This window comes from Rhododendron vialii, chromosome 8a (genome assembly GCF_030253575.1).
Source record: "Rhododendron vialii isolate Sample 1 chromosome 8a, ASM3025357v1".
NCBI classification, from domain to species: Eukaryota; Viridiplantae; Streptophyta; class Magnoliopsida; order Ericales; family Ericaceae; genus Rhododendron; species Rhododendron vialii.
The window spans coordinates 1,014,910-1,034,111 of NC_080564.1; the positions used below are offsets into that span (position 1 = coordinate 1,014,910).

The 19,202-nt window shown below is 38.5% G+C and overlaps 3 protein-coding genes across 6 annotated transcripts; 1 reads left to right on the forward strand and 2 right to left on the reverse strand.

Moving 5' to 3' along the window:
- Nucleotides 1–677: 677 nt before the first annotated feature.
- Nucleotides 678–5,652, reverse strand: LOC131298187 (uncharacterized). Its single transcript, XM_058323528.1, has 7 exons — nucleotides 5,149–5,652; nucleotides 3,454–3,701; nucleotides 2,513–2,668; nucleotides 2,269–2,425; nucleotides 1,982–2,124; nucleotides 1,814–1,849; nucleotides 678–1,635 (listed from the first exon to the last, which is right to left on the reverse strand). The coding sequence occupies exons 1-7, from the start codon at nucleotides 5,222–5,224 to the stop codon at nucleotides 973–975; spliced, it is 1,479 nt and encodes a 492-aa protein (XP_058179511.1). The 5' UTR covers nucleotides 5,225–5,652; the 3' UTR covers nucleotides 678–972.
- Nucleotides 5,653–6,675: 1,023 nt separating this feature from the next.
- LOC131298188 (uncharacterized) lies at nucleotides 6,676–12,135 on the reverse strand. Of its 4 annotated transcripts, none has more exons than XM_058323529.1 (8): nucleotides 11,978–12,135; nucleotides 11,733–11,809; nucleotides 9,382–10,554; nucleotides 8,940–9,206; nucleotides 8,568–8,780; nucleotides 8,317–8,468; nucleotides 7,144–7,601; nucleotides 6,676–7,030 (listed from the first exon to the last, which is right to left on the reverse strand). In XM_058323529.1, exons 3-8 carry the CDS (start codon nucleotides 10,517–10,519, stop codon nucleotides 6,703–6,705), a joined length of 2,556 nt encoding a protein of 851 aa, XP_058179512.1. In that variant the 5' UTR covers nucleotides 10,520–10,554; nucleotides 11,733–11,809; nucleotides 11,978–12,135; the 3' UTR covers nucleotides 6,676–6,702. The 4 variants fall into 4 exon arrangements, with proteins under 4 accessions (XP_058179512.1, XP_058179516.1, XP_058179515.1 ...); XM_058323533.1 differs by having other exon boundaries at nucleotides 8,568–8,768; nucleotides 8,940–9,191; nucleotides 11,978–12,086; XM_058323532.1 differs by lacking the exon at nucleotides 11,978–12,135 and having other exon boundaries at nucleotides 8,940–9,191; nucleotides 11,733–11,971.
- Nucleotides 12,136–13,537: 1,402 nt separating this feature from the next.
- On the forward strand, nucleotides 13,538–19,033 carry LOC131298189 (agamous-like MADS-box protein AGL104). The gene is made up of 11 exons (XM_058323534.1): nucleotides 13,538–13,785; nucleotides 14,220–14,273; nucleotides 14,421–14,439; nucleotides 14,543–14,604; nucleotides 14,706–14,736; nucleotides 14,861–14,922; nucleotides 15,038–15,137; nucleotides 15,238–15,291; nucleotides 15,688–15,860; nucleotides 17,093–17,273; nucleotides 18,572–19,033. The coding sequence occupies exons 1-11, from the start codon at nucleotides 13,601–13,603 to the stop codon at nucleotides 18,761–18,763; spliced, it is 1,113 nt and encodes a 370-aa protein (XP_058179517.1). The 5' UTR covers nucleotides 13,538–13,600; the 3' UTR covers nucleotides 18,764–19,033.
- Nucleotides 19,034–19,202: the final 169 nt, after the last annotated feature.

The window sequence follows — 19,202 nt, forward strand, 5'->3', positions numbered from 1 at the left end:
TTTCTTTGAATTCTATCGTGTGCGCGCGCTTGGTATGTGTCTTTGTACTCTTATATGATACAGCAATGCAATCTTCCTTTCTGTTAAAGCTTTCTATCTCCTTTGATTTATAAGGTGTGCTTTTCATTGCTAGCGAAATATATATGTTCTCATGCATACATGCTTTAAGTATGCCCACTTTGTACAACCACTTAATTGATTTCCGCGAGAGGTAAATCGGGTACAAACCTAACCTTCGATGTTAAAAGCACAAAGTCGATCTCAGATTCAGACCCACCACTTAAAGATTAGTTGGCTGAGTTTTTTTTTACAACTGAATAAGTGGTCAGCCATCTGATAAACAAGCATCTATAAATAAAATGCAGTATGCCAACTTACCTTATATCCTGTTCAAGTCATGTTTGTCTAAGGTGATCAGACCACTCTGGCTCAGCGCACCACCAGATGAGCCTAAGCCAGAAAAGTGAAACGCTTCTTAACTCTGAAATAGGCTTAAATTTCACCCAGGGTTCTTGCTTTGCATATCCAAAGTATCCGATTTTTATCAGACAAAGCAATTGAGCAAGAATCTAAAAGCCAGGGGAATGTTGAAAGTAGACAAAGTAGTTTAGTTGCAAACTACAGATGGAAGATAAGATGATTCACAAACATATTTGACAATATCCAAGAAGGAAGCATTACTTCAACAGTTTTGATTTGCAAAAACAAAATTGTGATCTCAGAACCATCATTTTACAGGTAGCTGGACAATAAGATTATCCACTGGTCCTTGTAACCCAGCCTGAAGTCGAAATTAAGAAAAACACCGCTACAGGCACCACCAGTTACTTTCCAAATGTTGTTATGATAATTGTCAGAGTTCTTCAGACCTAATCATCCAACCAAGGCACTTTCCGCAATCAAACAAATTCCCAGAAAACAGGATTTTGTATAACAAAATATAATAATTGGACTATCTACCTACAAGAATGGTCAATGAGAATGGTTCGGGTGCCCATAGTAAACCATCCCAGAAGGCTGAGTAAGCCCCAGGTGGCTGAAACCTGGAGGTCCCAACTGTGGCTGAGGTAATGGCATGGAGTTCTGCTGTGTTAATACAAATGGCTGTTGTTGAGACTGCAACTGTGGTTGAGCCAAAGGGTACGCTGGACTATACATGTTGGGATGGGGTGGATGTGGAGCCTGCACTGGTGGCATGCTCCCATATGAGTATGAACTCACCATCCCCCCTGATGGTTGCATATATTGCTGGGATGGACTAGGAAGCATCATAATTGACTGATATGTGTTAGGTTGTAGCTGAGCTGGCACATTACTGAACGAGTTGATGGGCACGGATGGCAATGAAGAAGGTGCTGAAGTAGACTTTGCCAGCTCAGCATTTTTTGCCTCTTCGGCTGCGAATGTGGAAAGAACTGACGTCATGATGGATTGAGAGGAGGTCGAAGCTGTAAGCTTATCAGCAACCTCAGCTGCAATAGCTGAGGCAGATTTCTTCGGAACTTGGAATCCCTTTTTCAAATTTGCATCTGTCAATGGTGGGGTCGCGGGCGATTGTTTGAAACTTCCAACGTAATTTTCGTCATCGAGTCTCTTCCGCATATTGCTGGCTTCCTCTGCTTGAGCATGTGCTACCTGAAAAATCAATTGAATGTGCTGTGTTAGAATCACGGGGTTTGGCTACATTAGATTTGTGTACTCTCAGATTACAGTAAAACTTAACAGTGGGGGAAACAATAGAGTAGAGCATCATATTACCACAATTGTTGTTAAGAAGGAATGTAGAAGAATCATGATTTGTCAGAAAACATACCTGCATCTGAGTGCGAACACTCTCCAGTTCTGATTCCTGAAAATTTCAAATGCATAACCAAAAAAGCAGCTGTTAACTTTTTTTCCAATCATTACTTCTCCTATAAATGCAACAGAAACTTATTTGCAATTAGGCAATATAAGGAAAAATAATGCATGTGCCAAGTACCTCTTCATGTAGCGCTTCTCGTAACTGAGACACCAAGGCTATCCTATTTGCTTCAACTACTTTAAGCTTCTCGATACACTGCTTCAAAACATTTTCTTCCTCCTCTAATTCTTTGGACAAAGTTTTTCGCTTAGGATCCTTTGCTAAATGACAAATAAACCAAAGGTTAAACACCCAACAATATGACATTATCGTATGAGCATAGAACAGTCGATCCAAATGATAAAAATTTGAAACCACTTCAGTACAAACATGGTAACGTTGACTGCAAATTGTTGTAAGTCTACCTTTGCGACAGGCCAGATCCACATCTTCCTCTATCTTCCTAACATGTTGGATAGCTGACTTGCATTTACTCATCTCCAAATTTTCAGTTGAATGTTCACTGAAGACCAAATGGTATCCGGAAACTATTCTTTCTGCTGTGCCTCCAACTGTCAATTTCTGATTTCCAAAGAAATTACAGGACATATATTAACCATGAAGATGAAAAAGGCACTAAAGTAGTTTGATATAGAAACTGATTCTCACCGTTTTAATGGAGCGTGAATCTCTTTTTACAATTCTGACAGAACGCGAACGTTTTTTGCTGACCTCCAAGGGTGGAGGTAATTCTTCTCCAAGCAATATATCTTTAAGACTCCTTGCACGGGATCCGAAAACTCTCCTTTCTTCCCATATACCAACCTAACGATTATTCAACCACTAATTTATTAAACGTAACCAATTTCCTCAACAGTACAACAAAATACGCCACATGATGATCTGCAGCAAACACAATCTCATGTTGGATATTGGTGGGTTGCGATCATGACACGTGCAATGAAACAGAAACTTCCATTGAAAAGTAGGAAGCGATCAACAACAAAAAAACAGGGCTTTCTTAAGGGGAAAAAGAAAAGATCCAAGAAAAAGAACCAAAACCGGTCGTGTGCGCGCGCGCGCGCAAGAGAGAGAGAGAGAGAGAGAGAGAGAGAGAGAGAGAGAGAAATTACTACACCCAAACATATTCTAATAATAACAGATAACAGGCAGGGCAGGAGTTGAGTTTTGTTCACCCTCCACTTAAGAGAGGTGACCATTACCCTCCTCCCTATTAGGAGAAATGGTGTGGATCCCACCATAAAGTGATGTCAAGCTTACCAAAAAGTGTATTGCATGGTAAGCATGACATCACTTTATGGCGGGATCCACACCATTTCAACCAATAGGAAGAAGGGTAATGTTCACCCTCTTTTAAGGAGGTGAACAAAATTGCACTCGACAGGGAAGTAAGAAATCAGAAGTACAAGACTGAAGTATCAAAAAATCAACAGGAATTTACCACCAAATAAAAATAAATCAACAGAAAAACAATGCTTTGAAATCTGAAAGGCAGCAGAAAAAGGCAAATTACGAGAATAATCAGAAGGGGCGAAAACTGTTTATATAAGTCAATTAGTCCAAACTGCAAAGCAAATGCGTGAACGTACCAATCTGGATACCACATTCTTTCCTCGATCATCGCCTTTCTCCATGACGTCTTTGAGTGCTGATGGAAGAACCTTCCAAAATTCATTAACAAATTCGTTTCCTTTGCGCTTGCTATTCTGTAAGATGTCATTTGCAAGATACAGAAGGCGAACTTTTTGAACCATCTGTGAATTTTGGAACTCTTTATCCCATGTTGCAACAACCTGCTCTGCTTTGCTCTGGTGAAAAATACACCAATGCGACAACGCTAATGGTGGAAGTCAAGACAACAAACTTACACATATAAAGTCTTGAGACAGTGCCATCTGATTAGTGTTACACGGTTTGCTGGTGGAAGCCCCACATCGCTTGGATACCAAAGTAATATGAAGAATATAAGCATGAGGGCACCTTGATCTCGATAGCTAGCTTTTGGGATTGAGTTCTACCCATGACTGTGTAACAATTAGATAGTTGTTACCTCGCTATCTAATGAGTTCTCATGAAACAACTCAAATGTGAGGAACTCTGAATGAATAGGCTTACACCTCTTTCATGTGAATGGACTCGGGGACATGTGTCAGAGTGGGATGCAAAAATGTGTATAGGAGCCAATTCATCTAAACCATGTTTCCAAGTACACCGAGCAACACAACAAAATGCTTCTTTTCTTTACTTTAAATGGTGTTTCATGTTGCCACGGAGCATTGCACCATAATTTGAGAGATTTATGCAGAAGAATATGCCAAAAGTTGTATTCTTGGACATACTTTGTAAGATGAATGTCAGCTACAGATATACCATACATAACTGCTGTGGGTACCTTTCTTTTTTTTTTTGATGAGTAACACTTAAAGTTATGGATTGTTCCAAAGGGAGGGATTCCAGAGAAGAAAGAAGATCGACTCTGGCTTAAAACCCCTAAACCTTGGGAGTTAAATATATGCCACCAGAACAAAGCCGGCAAGAAATTCATCGTTAGATCTCTGACTCTTGCAGCCGAAAGAAGAGGCAATAAGCACACGGATTACATACAAATGTACGTACAGATACATAAATAAGAAGGTATATGGATTTCCGTAGGACTACCTAAATCATATTGGACAACAGATTAAGAACATTTACCCATTATGAGGACCTCAGCTCTCCCTCGCAAGAGTGTATTCCTCCTTTTGGTAGGGTACAGCTTTCTTTCTCACCCAAATAGGCAGGATGTGGGTACTTATTGCACATGATAATATGTAAAACACGGTTTACAAAATGTAAGATATGCATGTAGGAGCCACGAAGTATGGCCACAGCCATATCTAAGCAGGTAAGACTCCTCTACAGAAGTGGCCCAGCTTAAATTGTTATTCAAAAACAAAACATCATGATCCAAAATTACTTATCATTCTTTCTACATTGCTTGAACAATCGAAAATGCAAACAATCATTTCAAAAAATAGTAAGCAAAATGTTTCAACCTCTCTCATAAAACTGCAATTCCATTCATCAGATCGAATTGTCAGCACCGCACAAAGTAGAAGTTGCAAAAGGATTAAATTAGATGCACATCAACAAAAAGGGTAGCTGTTCAACTTAAATCCCATGCAGAATTGGCAGAAATAATCTCAAGTCAACAAGGTATCAACTCAAGTGTTTTCCCTAACTTCCAGCAGATAAAGAACGCAAAATCAGGCACATTAACTAAACATAGAATAAGGGGAGGATACTTTCGATGCATTGCTGAGTTTTGTTGAGCTTCGAAAGCTTGTCTGAGAGTATCTGCTCATTGAAAACGCTATTCATCCCAGCTCCAAAAACAAACACCCGAAACCCTAGAAAACAAAGCAACACAACAACAACAACAACGAAAAACTCCGAATCCCCGCGTGAATTACTCGGGAGTTTTGACGACTAAACCCTAACGTGAATCTCGAACAAGATGGGGCATGTAATCAGATTAATCAATTGCTGAATTGCGTTGAGACAGAGCCCTCTGACTGGTGGGAACTGAAGAACGGACGGCGATAAACTGGTAAAATTGGCGAACCACGAGAGAGAGAGAGAGAGAGAGAGAGAGAGAGAGATTATACTCCAAAACAGATAGGAAGGGAGTGAGACAAGTTTTGGGATTCGAGAGCGGGATGGGGGAGATGAACCAACGGAGATTTGTACAATAATAATACGTCGGAAAGAGAGTTGTCGAAACCCCAATCATGAGGGAAAACGAAGAAAGAGCGATGTAAGAAAACCCGCCTTAAAATACAAAGGAAAATTCTAAATTAGCCTGCTAGTCTGACAACAGTGAGTGTGTCAATGAGTATTAAATGGTATGAAAAGTATATAGGAATACGTATTTGTCTTCTAATGTGATTATCGTCAGCTTAGTGGGCTGACAATAGTAAGATCGAAATACAATACCGAACCCAATCGCCTCCTAAACCGTTCGATGCATATGAATTTACGAAGGAGTAATATATAATTTCGTGGGTGAATTTGGAGTTTAAGCTTTGTTCGGTTAAATAATTTATTTTTTTATTACTTTCTGTCTTTATTAAAAAAAATTGTATTTATTAGTTTTCAGTTAATTTTTTAAGGATTATTACTTCGTTATGGCGAAAAAATTTGAAAAGTAAAAAATTACCATCAAAAATCAATTTTTTTTGAATAAAGATAAAAAAAATTAGCTTATCAACTTATTTTTGCCTTTATTCAAAAAAATTGAGTTTCGGTCATAGTTTTATATTTTTTAGATTTCTCTCGTCCTGACAAAGTAATAATTCATAAAAAAATAACAAATGAAAAAAAATTCAAATAAGAACAAAAAATAATACTGAGTGGCTTTTTTAACCGAACAAGGCCTAAGGTATTTTGTGAAAGTTGTGTTCGTAGGCTTTGGAACATGTGAAAAAGAAGAGAAAGAAAGGGAAAGTGCAAAATTTTCCCTCTTTTTTTTCTTAATTATTTTTTCTTCCCTTTCCTCGCTTCCATGAGATCCAAATAGAGCATCTAAGAATGAAATACAGAAGGAAAATGCGACCTAGGTCTCAATACAGGTTGGAAAATGAAAACCATGACAATAGTTTCTTTCTTTTCTTTCAGTCGGTTAAGGATGCCCCATCTTTACTTATCTGTTTCCTTCCTGTGAGCCTCTTTAATTGGATTTAGCCAGGATAAACGTAAAAAAGAGCAAATTTTGCATATATGGCATTTGTCACATACTACTAAGATACGTGTTCAGAAAAAACAAAAAGTCATTCCCCAAAGAAGTGCCGTTACATATATTAGTATTTTATTTTCATCAATAGCTCTAATTTAGATTCTACAATAACACAAAAGTACACAACCAAGAAAATGATCCTCAAATTCCACATTTTGGAAGGGAATACTGATCCCATACCGAAAGACAACCCCCGGCTACTTAGGAAAACACGGAGAAACCATGGCTCAGTCTGCCCACTCGAAGAAACTAATCTCAATTGTTTCAAACCTAACTTAAACTCGTCCTCAACCCGACTCAATCCTCGGGAAAACCCTAATACATCGACCAACTGGCTTATCTCGCACCACATTGCCCAGAACAACTCCTTCCTAGAAGCAACACCTGCATACCTGCAAAGATAATTACACAATACTTCTTCTTATCGTTTTTCTTACTTGCTCGGAAAACCCATTAGAAAATCCGAATAGCAGCTGGTTTAAGTAACAAGCCTATATAGCCCTACTGTTTGGTGCTATTTCCCTGCGCCTTCAGCTTTGCTGCAACTTGTTCATCAGTCAATGGTAAGAAGTAGATACATGGGGTCGCTTTGGTCTTTTTGAATAGATCGTCCAGAGTGACAATGGGTGGGTCCAGTTTCTCAGGAAGCGGAGGTGGGGGCAGAAGCGGGAGTCGTTCCCTTGCCTGTGGAGGATTAGACAGAGGAGGTGGTGGTGGGAGCTTCTCCTTCTGAACAACTTGGCGGGGTGAAGGTTGGGGTTGCAATTGCAATGTTGGTGCAGCTGGAGGGATAGTGGGCCCGGGAGTGACTGGAGTTGAGGGTGATTGAGGAGGAGCTTCCACTCGTATTTTCACTTCCTGAGGGTCAACAAACTCAGCCACAAGAAGGCGTCCTCCGTTAGTAGGCCATTGTAAGTTGTAGACTGCATTTCGAGTCTCTACGGCTTCTTCCACAGAAGAATACTGCATCAAGAAAGTAATGACAATAGTTTAATTACCCCAATAATATTTATTTAAATATATTGAAACACTTTAATGCGCACGAAGTAAAAGGAAGAAAAACAGAAACTGTTTATAAGCGCCACAGCCACAAGCACTCTCACAAGGATGAGCGAAGAAATATGCAATCAACTGGGGTCAATTGAACCCACTAGAATTTGATATTTTTTATTTGGTTTACCTTAGCAGGATTATGCAAATAATTGCAAGTTTCAGAAACTGAGCCCTGTGCTCAAATCATTTGAACTCGGCAATTGATTCATGTGCCTCTTGGTTATGTTTGCACTTATTTCGTACGCTAGTTTTGGACCATTTTAACCCGAAAGAAGTTTACATATTAACCCATCTTTTAGCAAAACAGACTTGACCTCACATATAGCCTGTCTGCATCAGCCAACTCACCCTTCCAAATGTGAAAACTCATTGTAGACAATTCTGAAATGTGTCGTCAATTAGACTTTTGTTTGAAGCAAAAGTGATGCCCTGGGTTTGCTTTTACGAGCAAGTCTGAATTACTTTTGATATTACAATGTAACACAAAGTTTGTTTCGATCTGTTTTGCAGAACTAAGTATTTGAAATTGATGATACCCTAACAAACAAAAATCCTGGATCCGCAATTATACCCAGATGGGGGTAGCGGGGCTGAGAGATTGAGAGATGGAGATAATAAGACTTACAGTGACATAGCAGTGGGTTTTGATGTGGTCCATCCAGAAACTGGAGATGGTACCAGTTTTCCCTAGAAGTGCTTGCACAGCTTTTAGGGTAAATGGACGCAGAAAATGATCAATTCTCAGAGAATTCGTAGGAGGTTTTGGTGATGGTGGAACTGTTAACCAAACAGAAAAGTGACGAAATTCAAAATTCAACTCCAAGGTAAATGATACTGGGGATGTTTATATTTAATTAAGAAACCATAACAACTCACCAACACGTTCCTTGGGTGCATCATCACTAGCTCCAGAGTTAGATCTGGAGAACTGGCGTTTCAAGGGAGTAGAAGGGAAGACATCCTTAGGTGTAGTAGAAGATGCAATGCTGCTTTGAGGATCAGGAACTCTAAGGTTTTCAGAGTTCCACCACCTCCTTTGCCTCTTGGGAGTCTCATCCTTCCCAAGTACCTCTTGGTCTGTAAAAGCAGCTTATCAAACAGACGTGACAAAAGTGACTAATAAATGTTATCATACAAAACCATAGCATCAGGATCAACAAAACCACAGCAACAAGAAAATAGTGGAGCATGCACATGGGCCACAAAAATGCAAGAATGGACAGGAAAAAAAAAACCCCACAGGCTTACCATGAAGCATCCTTTTCACAGTGGGTGCATCAGGAGCATTCTTAGTATCATCATGACTGTCTTCATTGTCCACAGCAATGTCACCCTGCATATCACCAGCAGGAGCCGCCGCCTCCACCACAGGAACTTCCGTTTTCACCTTCCTATCCACGACTTCATCTGGGCTAGACTTAGGAATGACTGACTTACTCTCCAATTCATCATCCTCCTCCATCGAATTGTCACCAGAACTTTGGTCCAAATTGTATTTCTCTGAAGAAACCACATCTACCTTGACTTAAAAGGAGGGCAACAACGGGTGCAAATGTGCAATATATAACAAACCAAAACAGCTTATCTAGTGAAAAACAATGTTAAACAGTGCTTGTGCAGTAAAGAACACACTGAAGGATGCAGATGGATAAAAAGTGAGAACAGCACAAAAAAGGATGCACAAGCATACCATGAATCTTTCTTTTCACAGTGAGAGCAGCGGGTGGATTAATGTTTTCCTCAAGAATGTCTTCATCATCGACAGGCATATCATCCTGCATATCATCAGCAAGAGCTTCCTCCACCACAGAAACTTCCATTTTCTCCTCCATATCTACCACTTTGTCTGAATTATAATTGGAAACTATTTGTTTACTTTCCAACGCATCATCCTCCACTAAATCATCATCACCAGAAGTTCGGTCCAAATTTAATTTCTCTGAAGAAACCACATCTGCACCAAAATTTTTGTTGCTCATCTCTGAATTAGCAACATGGATGTTTCCTTCTTCCTCAACAGGTAACTTTTTTTCATGGGGGTCTTCAACATCCATGGGATGCAGTTTGCCACCGTCTGGGAAAACATTGCTTGATGATGGCTGGACCATCTCAGTCTTAACATCTAGTTCTAATTTAACATTATCAGCAATTATATTATCTTTTAGTTCAATTTTTTCATTAATTGAGACACAATCAGTAGAAATAGAATCAGATTTTACTTGAAACCCTAAAACAGTGCTGACCTCAGATACCTGGATGTTTGGGTCAGAAGAGTTGAGCTCATTAGCTTCACGAGGAGGCTTTATCTCCTTCTCCAGCTCAGAATTCTTATCCCCCCTCACATTCTGTGAGTCATTGTTCTGTGACTCTTGTACATTCACAGCTACTTCAGATACCACACTATCTTCTACTACGACGCTGGTTTCTCCATAACTGTCATTGAACACCATCTCCTCATCCCTAGCAGAATCAGTCTCCCCGGTTACTTCCCCCTCTTTAACAGCATCAGCATGATTTATTCCACCATCTACCTCGTTAATCTTGTTGCCGTCATTCATCATGTCCCCAATCGTTTCACAAACAGCTGAAACTGTCCCTGCATCTCCAGCTTGAAGCACCGGTTGCAGAGTACCATCAAAACCCTTATCAGCATTTTCCATAGCGGACTCACTTTCCTCTCTAATCGCCCCATCCAACCGTTTAATTAGATCTTCTTTCAAACCCCTTGTAATTAATTTCCGTCTCTTAAGCTCTTCTTTCAGTTCTGTAACCTTCCACTGATCGATTGGCCGATTGTCAAGAACTGGATATGGTGATGAGACCTTCATAGTTTCTGAAGTTCCTTTTCTAGCAAAACCTCACCCTAAATAACATTATGAACACAGTAGTCATCACAAATCGTCCATGGAAAAACAGGCATAACAACCCTAGAAACTTATCAACCCTAGTGAACCAATAAGAAAGAATGCTTAAGGAGGTAAAACAGGCAAACCGTCTCCTACTAAACGATAAACACAATTCCCTGTCTGAAGCAACTAAAACATGAAAATATTATCAAACGACGTAAGTTTAAAATAAACTAGCAAGGGAAAGATAAAAAAAAGGAATAAAAGAAAAATAAATTAGAAAGGTGGGAAAGGAGGTAGGGCAAACATAACCTAGCTGCTATCTTTGCAAAAACACTTGTACTAAAATCCATTTATTGATAACCGACGAGCACCCTATGGTCCCAAACACTGGCGCACCACTAAGTTACCTATGTGCTGCCACCACATAGGAATATTAGTATACAAGAACCACACAACCACCATTACCAATACGTTATTGGCAACCATCATGAAAAAGGGAAATGATTTAACAGGCAAACAGATATCTAAAACGCAGGAAACATGAACTGGAAACCCCAGGTGGGAGAAATTATTTCTTTGCTCTTGGAGCGAGGATACGTGGTTACCCCACATGAGTAGTAATCGGTAAATACTATGCGACCCATGACTTTTGTGCTGGTAAATTAGGGGACAAAACAGACCTGTGGTGTGTTTTTATTGGTGTGGAGTTGCTCCAAGAGCACTCAATAACCTCTCCCAGGGGGAGTTCACACATCAAACCAAAAGTTCATTATCCAAATCCACCCAAATAAATTTTGTTAGGACCCCATGCACCTAGATTGATATTTTCCATTCGGACCGAGGCATTGGGATAAGATTATTTCTCAGACAGAAATTATCTACAACGAATTATAAACCTGCGCGTTTTCATCATAGGGAAAATTATTAATTGCTCCGGTAGCACCACGTGGTGGCTCCAGCGTCCTTACCCACTACACATTGGTGTGGGCTCCATCACAAAGTGTGTGACTCCTACACCAATGTGTGGTGGGGAACACCCAAATAACCACTCGCAGAACTATTTTACCCATTTTGGAGCGAAAACCCTAAATCAAACCTAACTTAAAGCAATCGACCAAATGCAAGCACAGATACAAAAGATAAGCAAAATAAAACACATGAAAGTGTGCAACAAAGAGAGTAAGCTACTCACAATAATCTTCGACGCAGCCCCAGAACGCTGAGAAAAATCCGCACTTTCTCAAGATAAAGGTGTGGAGATACGAATCCCTAATTGAATCGGTACATGAAAACAGCCATTAGAGAAAACAAAAGCGGAAACGCAAGCAAACAAATTCGAAGCAAAACCCAAACAAGCAAACAGCTAGGGCTTTGCTTCGCAGTGCGTTATGTCCAGACGAACTTCGAAGAAGAGAGAAGGGAAGGGTAGTAACGTACAATTTGCAGCTTCCTTCTTCCTTTTTTTTTTCTCTAAGTAAATCCAGTAACGTACAATTTTGTGAAAATAACGAGAATGCACACGGGTTTGAGGATATGTGGTGATCAGCGATCTGGGAACTGTAATTAAGGGCTTGTTCGTTTTTTAGTTTTTGAATTTGGATTTAGGATTTAGAATTTAAATTTGTAATGATTAGGATAGAGAGATAAAAGTATTAATTGAAAAGAGATAGAAATAAAAAGAAAAATAATGATTAAAAATAAAAATAATGAGTAAATTTTAGAATAAAGTAATAATTTAGAATCAAAATCCTAAAAAACCCAACCGAACTAGAACAAGCCAACGTGTCACTGGAATTTGATTGGAGGGGGAATGAGAAGGGGACTTTGACCTTGAATTTTCTCTAGGCCTTTCACGGAATGGGAGATGTTGATACTTCGCAGTGGTGCCAAGCTATCTATCCAATCGCTTATTTCGATACTGACAATTTGGATCTAATTTGAGTGAATTAAAATTTAGACAGTCCGTTGTTCGAATTAATATTCGAGCTGTCGATTGTCAGAATGAACGGCCGGATGAACTATTTAACACTGCGGGGTGCTTAGCAGCATTCCCGGATCTCCTTTCACATGATAAAATTGAAGATAAATTAACAGTTCATTTGCGTGACGGATGAGATGTACTCTTTCCGTTTTTAAATAATTGTCCATTATATTTTTACATGTAATTTTTTAACCAAACAATAAGATATTTTTGTGTAGAGTATAATTTATAAAAAAATTTAACACCAAATTAAAAATCTTATTGCGATCTTTTTAATTTGGTGTCAATAAATTTAAAAAGTCATGTACTGAAGCATGCTATATTTTGGTTCAAAAATTGCACGTAGAAATATAGTAATTGACAAACCATTTGAGAACTAGGTTGGAATTAACACATGACTTGTGTTTCCTATGGATAAATGATTGGTACCTTTATACGTTTTCCATAGTTCACAGTGTTTGGTTTGCATTTGTTTACGTGCATGATTAGGGGTTTTTTATTTATTTATTTATAAATTTAGAGGTGCTTTCATTGATTCGAAAATCATACATTGAGGAGGGAGGAAAGTAATTACAAAAGAAACTTAAATTCACAAACGAACATCTCATAAGACAAGACTCGTCTCTAACCACGAAAAACCATCAAGATGATAGAAAAAACTCACCACAGAAACCCCCACAAGGGGTGACCGGGTGAGACAAAGTCCCGGGGAAGAAAACCAAAAAAAAACCAGATATCAATGGAAAAAGTCAAATCCGTTAGACACGTGTACGTACTCATCATCTTCGCCGATGCTGAGTTGGAATTAACAACATAGAACTAGCAATCACTCAGTACGTCGTTTGGAACTCGCACAACGGGTCAACCCGGAAGAATTGCAAGGGTTGGGGAAAATTACGGAAGGAATGGAGTGAATCTCTCTCCTTCACCACTTCACAAAACCAACTTTTCCACTCCTCAAGGTTTTCAACTATAAATCCTCCAAACCCAACAGCTCTCTCTCTCTCTCTCTCTCTCTCTCTCTCTCTCTCCTATTATTTTCATTATCTCCTAATATACAGAGATTGATCGCAAATCAAATGGGTCGCGTTAAGCTTCAAATTAGGAAAATAGAAAACAACACGAGTCGACAAGTGACCTTCTCCAAACGTAGAAATGGACTCATCAAGAAGGCCTACGAGCTTTCGGTTCTCTGCGACATCGACGTCGCTCTCATCATGTTCTCTCCCTCCGGCCGTCTCAGTCTCTTCTCTGGCAAAAGAAGGTGCATTTCAACTGATGATCACTCTCTCTCTCTCTCTCTCTCTCTCTCTAAATGTACAAGGCATGTATACAAACATCCAGAAGCCTAGCCAAGAGGCCAAACTCATGCATGCCTTTGTTTTTGTTGCTGTTTGTGTTTGGTTTCTCTTAAATGTGAGTCTCATCGGAAAATCTTTTTTATCTTCCATAGTGAAGATTTTTCAGCATTTGGTTAAGAATTTCGACTCCATTTCCCACTCTATCATGAATAGACGGATCGAAAACGTAAACAAACTACCCATATTTTAAAAAGCATGACACATTTTGTGAAATACTCTTGCGTAGGTGTTTTTGTCTTATTGTTTAATAGGCCATAAATATATATTGCATTACACCATTTTATTTCGTTTTCCAAGTTAATTATTTGCCTTTGCTAATATAATTTTTCCTATGTAGGATTGAAGATGTGCTTAGCCGTTATGTAAACCTTTCGGATCATGAGAGAGGAGGGTATGGATTTTTCTAGTTTTAGGCTGATTATTTTTTATAAACTTGTTTTCAATTAGCTAGGCTGATTTTGGTCAACAATTTTTTCCTTGTTAGGTAATTCTACGGTTAAATAACAATATTGATCTCAATTTTTGTTGTGATTTGCAGCATTCTTCACAACAGTGAGGTATGATGCTACCATGCCCACTTGATACTCACTGTTGCCTTTTGTTTTTTTAGGGTTGTATTATTAGAAACAAGATTGATATACTACTTAATTATGCATGCAGTATTTGGTCAGCACCCTCCAGAAAATAAAAAATGAAGATTCCATGTTCCTTGAATTTGGAAGGTTTCTCTCTCTCTCTCTCTCTCTCTCTCTCTCTCTCTCTCTCTCTCTCTCTCTCTCTCTGAATTGAGGTTGTTTTCTAACTGTGCATTTTCTATGACCAGTCCACCGGAGGAGCTTATCTCAACCTCAGAGGTAAAGAGAGAAAAAAAATCAGATTTCCCCGTTATAAAGAGCTTTATACATCATAAGGGCATGGAGACGTACGTACATTACTTGAGTTATGTTTGTGATTAATGAGTTGCCTATTTCTTCTTAGGAACTCCAACAAGAAATCAGTAATTTGCAACAGCAGCTCCAAGCGGCTGAGGAACAACTCAGGTGATTACTATTTTTTTCAGAAAAAAATTACCTATTTCTTTGAACTTTAATGGTTTAATTATGAAAATCTGAAAAAATTTCCAACTATTTGGTATACGCTTGGTTCGATTCGAAGTATATTTGAGCCAGATGTACAAGCATTGACAACAATGGAGGAACTTGAATCAAGTGAAAAGAACCTGTTGGCCGCCATGGACCGCATCACGCAAAGACAGGTACAATATATTGATTGATCACCAAGAACAATTCATGCTAATTATAAGTGATTAACTGTCGAAATTAAATAATTAGTATGGTTTTCCCTCTCCATGGTAGAAAGAATTAATGGATGAGCATTTATCGGCGTTCGAAGCACCACCAACTATACAAGTACGTAATCAAATTCTACATTTACATTTTTATTTGCTTCAGTTTTTTCTTGAAAATCATATATATATATATGTGTGTGTGTGTGTGTGTGTGTATGGGCAAGCTTGTGCGCACTTAAACTAATTCTGGGGTTTCTGAAGTTAATGACCGGCCGCACAAATCCTCCAATGGCCTCAAGGTTTCCAATGCTTAACCTTTGTGAGATTTGAACATGCGATTTCATAGAAGACAATCACTTATTAGCTTTTTCATGTTGACTTCGCCCAGCGGGCTGGGTTTGGTTGGGGTTTATTTATTTGCTTCAGTTGAGTGGAATTCAACCCCATAGATAAAAGAAAATTTTATGAACAGTACGTAATTTGAAGTAGCTGATATTTGGTTTTGTTGTGAAAGCAGATGAATTCAATTGGGCAGATATACTTCGAGTCACCAAAGGGGATGCCATCAACTTCATCATTTCAGAGTGACTTAGTTAGCTGGCAGCTGCCAGAGAATGGAGGAGTTAATGGGGACATTAATCAAGACCCTATGTTTGGTGATTCTGGTCATCCTAATTTTGTTTCTCTAAGGTAAACATATGGGTTATTTCCCTAATTAATTTCCAGCCGAAAGTAATTAAGTTACATGGGGAGATAAGTTAGATGTAATCCGCACTGTATGGATCTGTATCCTGTTCTTCCTCAAACATTGTTTTTTTATTTTTTTTCCTCAGCAAAAAGATTTTATTAATCTTCATAAATGATTACAAAAATTAAATAGAATAATGGCACACCGGCAATAGCCACCTGAGACCACCGAAAAGGCCCTGCAAGGCACTAGCCAAAAAAGCCAAAACCTGATAAACTCCTAATTGAAACACCCAAAAACCAACCCCCAAACCCAAAACTCCGGCCACAAAAGGCAAAAACCAACAAAAACTCTAAAACCTAAAAGAAAAACTCCAATCCAAATCCCAAAGCCCATATCTCCACAAAAGCACACACAAACCGGAGCGAGATTCCAAATCCAAACGAAGGACCGACGCCAAAATCAACAAAAACGCACTACAGGCCTCTAAAACTCCAAAGATAAAGAAGCATTTAATTTCCTCTTAATTCAATGTGTACGTCTCCCTCTTCTACCTCTGTGAACTTCTTCAAGGCATTCTCTCTCCGCAATTTTCTCCTCTTCCATTTTAACCCATTTCTTCAAATTATAGTTTCTTCCTCCTACGATTTTAATTCCCAACCGAGCGCCAAAATCCAAAGCCTTTATTAGCATTCTTGAATAAAGTAGAATTCCTATTCTGAATGTCTCTGGTCGAAGGAGAGAAGGAGGGAACCAACTTACCTTTTTTTTTAAACTTTAGCCGCCTTAATTCCAAACTCAAAAATAAGTTTCTTCTTAGTATTTCAGAAGAAACTTATTGCTTCGTTAATCCCAAACTCAGAATCCCTTCCTCAAACATTGTCGACCGGTATTGTCATATTGCAGAAGCAGCAGAACTCTAGCTGTTCAATCATTTATAGGTGCTGAGTGTGTATTATTATTTATTCCTACTCTATGAATACCATATTGTTAGGATACGGAATGGGTACGTAATTAATCACAAAAATTTCGGGGAATTCTCCAAATTTGATGAAATATTCTTACGGTCCTGCTATTGTCAGCCCACTGGGTTGACAATAAGCACACTATAACGTAAGAAAATTTGTTTTTTTTGTTTATTTTTTATGCAATTTAATACACATTCATACACTTACTATTGTCGGTCTAATAGGCTGATTTTAGAATTTTCCATATTCTTATGGCACAATTTCAGGACCAATTCACCAGCAACAGTTTACAGTCAACTATGCGATGTGGCGGATCAAAATAAGGAGCCTATGACCAACCAAAGGAGTGATGATGATGAGATGGATGACAGCCTTAAGCAGTGGCACAATTCCTGTGCTTCAAATGTGCTCCTCTCTTCCCTTATGTCCTCAACCTCTTTTCCTCAAGTACGTGCTTCCAAGTATCTTTGGACCTAATTTCGACTAAATAAGTTACTCCCTCCGTCCCTTTATTATAGTCCAGTATTCCATTTTGGGCCGTCCCTTAATAAGTGTCCATTTGGTAAAGTTAATGGGTAAAAGTTGGTACATTGTCTATTTTGTCCCTAAAAGTAGATTCCATTTTGAAAAGTTAGTGAGTAAAAAGTGTAATAATTATGGGTAAGTAGGGAAAGTGGAGGAAAAAGTTAATGTGAAAGGTATAATGATGATGTTTTTTTAATAAGTTGGAGTTACGAAGTAGGACATTTAAAAAGGGACGGAGGGAGTATTTGGTTTTTCATTTTTGCCCTTATTTTTATTTTTTTCGCATTTATTAATTTTGCATCAAACTTTTGTAGATTCGGAAAGGTAAAAAATTACAATTTTTATCCCTTTTTTAAAAAAAATATCCAAGATAAAGCTCAAAAAACTAGTAAGAAAAAAACCTGGTTTTTCAGGCTTTTTCTTGAACATTTTCAAAAATATTAGGGAAAAGTAAATTTTTTTTACTTTTCCGATTTCTCTCGTCGAGATAATCAATAATCCACAAAAATTTGAGACAAAACTATCAAATGCGAAAAAAATTGAATAAAACAAAAAGCCAAATAACTTATTTAGTCCAAACTAGGGGTTTTCCTAGAAAAGCCAATTCTGCCTTTTGTTTGTCTTTATTTTAATTTTCTTCGCATTTGTTAGTTTTGCGTTAAATTTTTGGAGATTATGAATCCATTGCAATAAGAGAAATCGAAAAAGTAAAAAATTATGACTAAAACCCTTTTTTTTTTTTTAAAAACCGATTCAAGATGTTGAACAGAAAAACACACACACATGATATGTGAATACGTAAACAGTAAAGAAATCAACACACAAAATTACGTAGTTCTCCAAAATCGGGTACGTCCATAGGAGCGAGAGCGATCGAGTTTTTCTTATTATCACTACAGCAGGGTTTTTACACAGAGTATATATATTTCGCTCCGCTCAGGCAACTGGCCTCTTTCTAGAACTTCTTAGTATCTTTGCACAAGTTCTAACACAAGAAAAAGCCAAAAAAGCTGGCTACAAGAATTTCGTTTATTAGCCACTTTTGACTCCACAACTTTTTAATTTCTCTATGCCAATGAGAGGAATCACAAGCAAAACAACACTAAAGATAGACAAAAGAATTGATTGTGCTTTACCAAATCAAATAAAACCTTTGACTATTAGCTAGGTGCAATAATCAATGCATGGTAACCCTTTTGGAACACTTTTTATGATGCCAGAATGATGACATGGTGGATCCAGCCGTAGCAGCAATGGAGCAACTTCACCAGGTGGAGGGCCCGTCGAGCTGCCTGGAGGTGCACGCCGAGAAGGCAGAGGAGATGACTGATTACCCAGAGGTGCGAATGGACAAGGCGGAGGGGACGCAGAGTTGCCCGGAGGTGCCAGCAGAGCAACCTGAGCGGCCTTGATCGAGAGCCATCTTACCAAGATCAGGAAGATGGAAAACTTGAGACCAAGACACCGTAAAGTTACATGCAAAATAATCAACTTCTTAGGTTTAGTAATTAATCCATTAAGAAAGAAGATATATTGTCATACAACATGGAAGGATATGTCTATATGCAGAAAAAACAAAGAGATAAAGTAGGACACATATTTATTGTGAAAGACGACATAGTCGCACAAATAAATCTTTTGAGAATACACGTACGGATAAAATGAGAAGTTTTAATTTGGTTTTTTTATGAATGTTGATTTTGGCGCTTCATTTTTGTACGCAGACGCTCCACTTTTAACGTGAACAAAATGGAGTGCTTGCATACAAAAGTGGAGCGCGAAAATCAATTTCTTTTTTTTTTTATCATTGATGAAGTGATAAGTTTGTAACTACAACTACTATGCCTGTAC

What these genes read in the sequence shown, in the direction of transcription:
- LOC131298187 (XM_058323528.1), bottom strand. Translation starts at nt 5,224, where the DNA reads ATGAATAGCGTTTTCAATGAGCAGATACTCTCAGACAAGCTTTCGAAG. An exon ending in AGAATGTGGTATCCAGATTG is followed by an intron (nt 2,669 to 3,453) that starts GTACGTTCACGC and finishes AATAATCGTTAG; the next exon opens with GTTGGTATATGGGAAGAAAG. An exon ending in GGATCTGGCCTGTCGCAAAG is followed by an intron (nt 2,125 to 2,268) that starts GTAGACTTACAA and finishes TTTGTCATTTAG; the next exon opens with CAAAGGATCCTAAGCGAAAA.
- LOC131298188 (XM_058323529.1), bottom strand. Translation starts at nt 10,519, where the DNA reads ATGAAGGTCTCATCACCATATCCAGTTCTTGACAATCGGCCAATCGAT. An exon ending in TGTGAAAAGGATGCTTCATG is followed by an intron (nt 8,781 to 8,939) that starts GTAAGCCTGTGG and finishes CTGTTTGATAAG; the next exon opens with CTGCTTTTACAGACCAAGAG. An exon ending in AAACCCACTGCTATGTCACT is followed by an intron (nt 7,602 to 8,316) that starts GTAAGTCTTATT and finishes TTCTTGATGCAG; the next exon opens with TATTCTTCTGTGGAAGAAGC.
- LOC131298189 (XM_058323534.1), top strand. Translation starts at nt 13,601, where the DNA reads ATGGGTCGCGTTAAGCTTCAAATTAGGAAAATAGAAAACAACACGAGT. An exon ending in AGCTTATCTCAACCTCAGAG is followed by an intron (nt 14,737 to 14,860) that starts GTAAAGAGAGAA and finishes ATTTCTTCTTAG; the next exon opens with GAACTCCAACAAGAAATCAG. An exon ending in CCTAATTTTGTTTCTCTAAG is followed by an intron (nt 15,861 to 17,092) that starts GTAAACATATGG and finishes GCACAATTTCAG; the next exon opens with GACCAATTCACCAGCAACAG.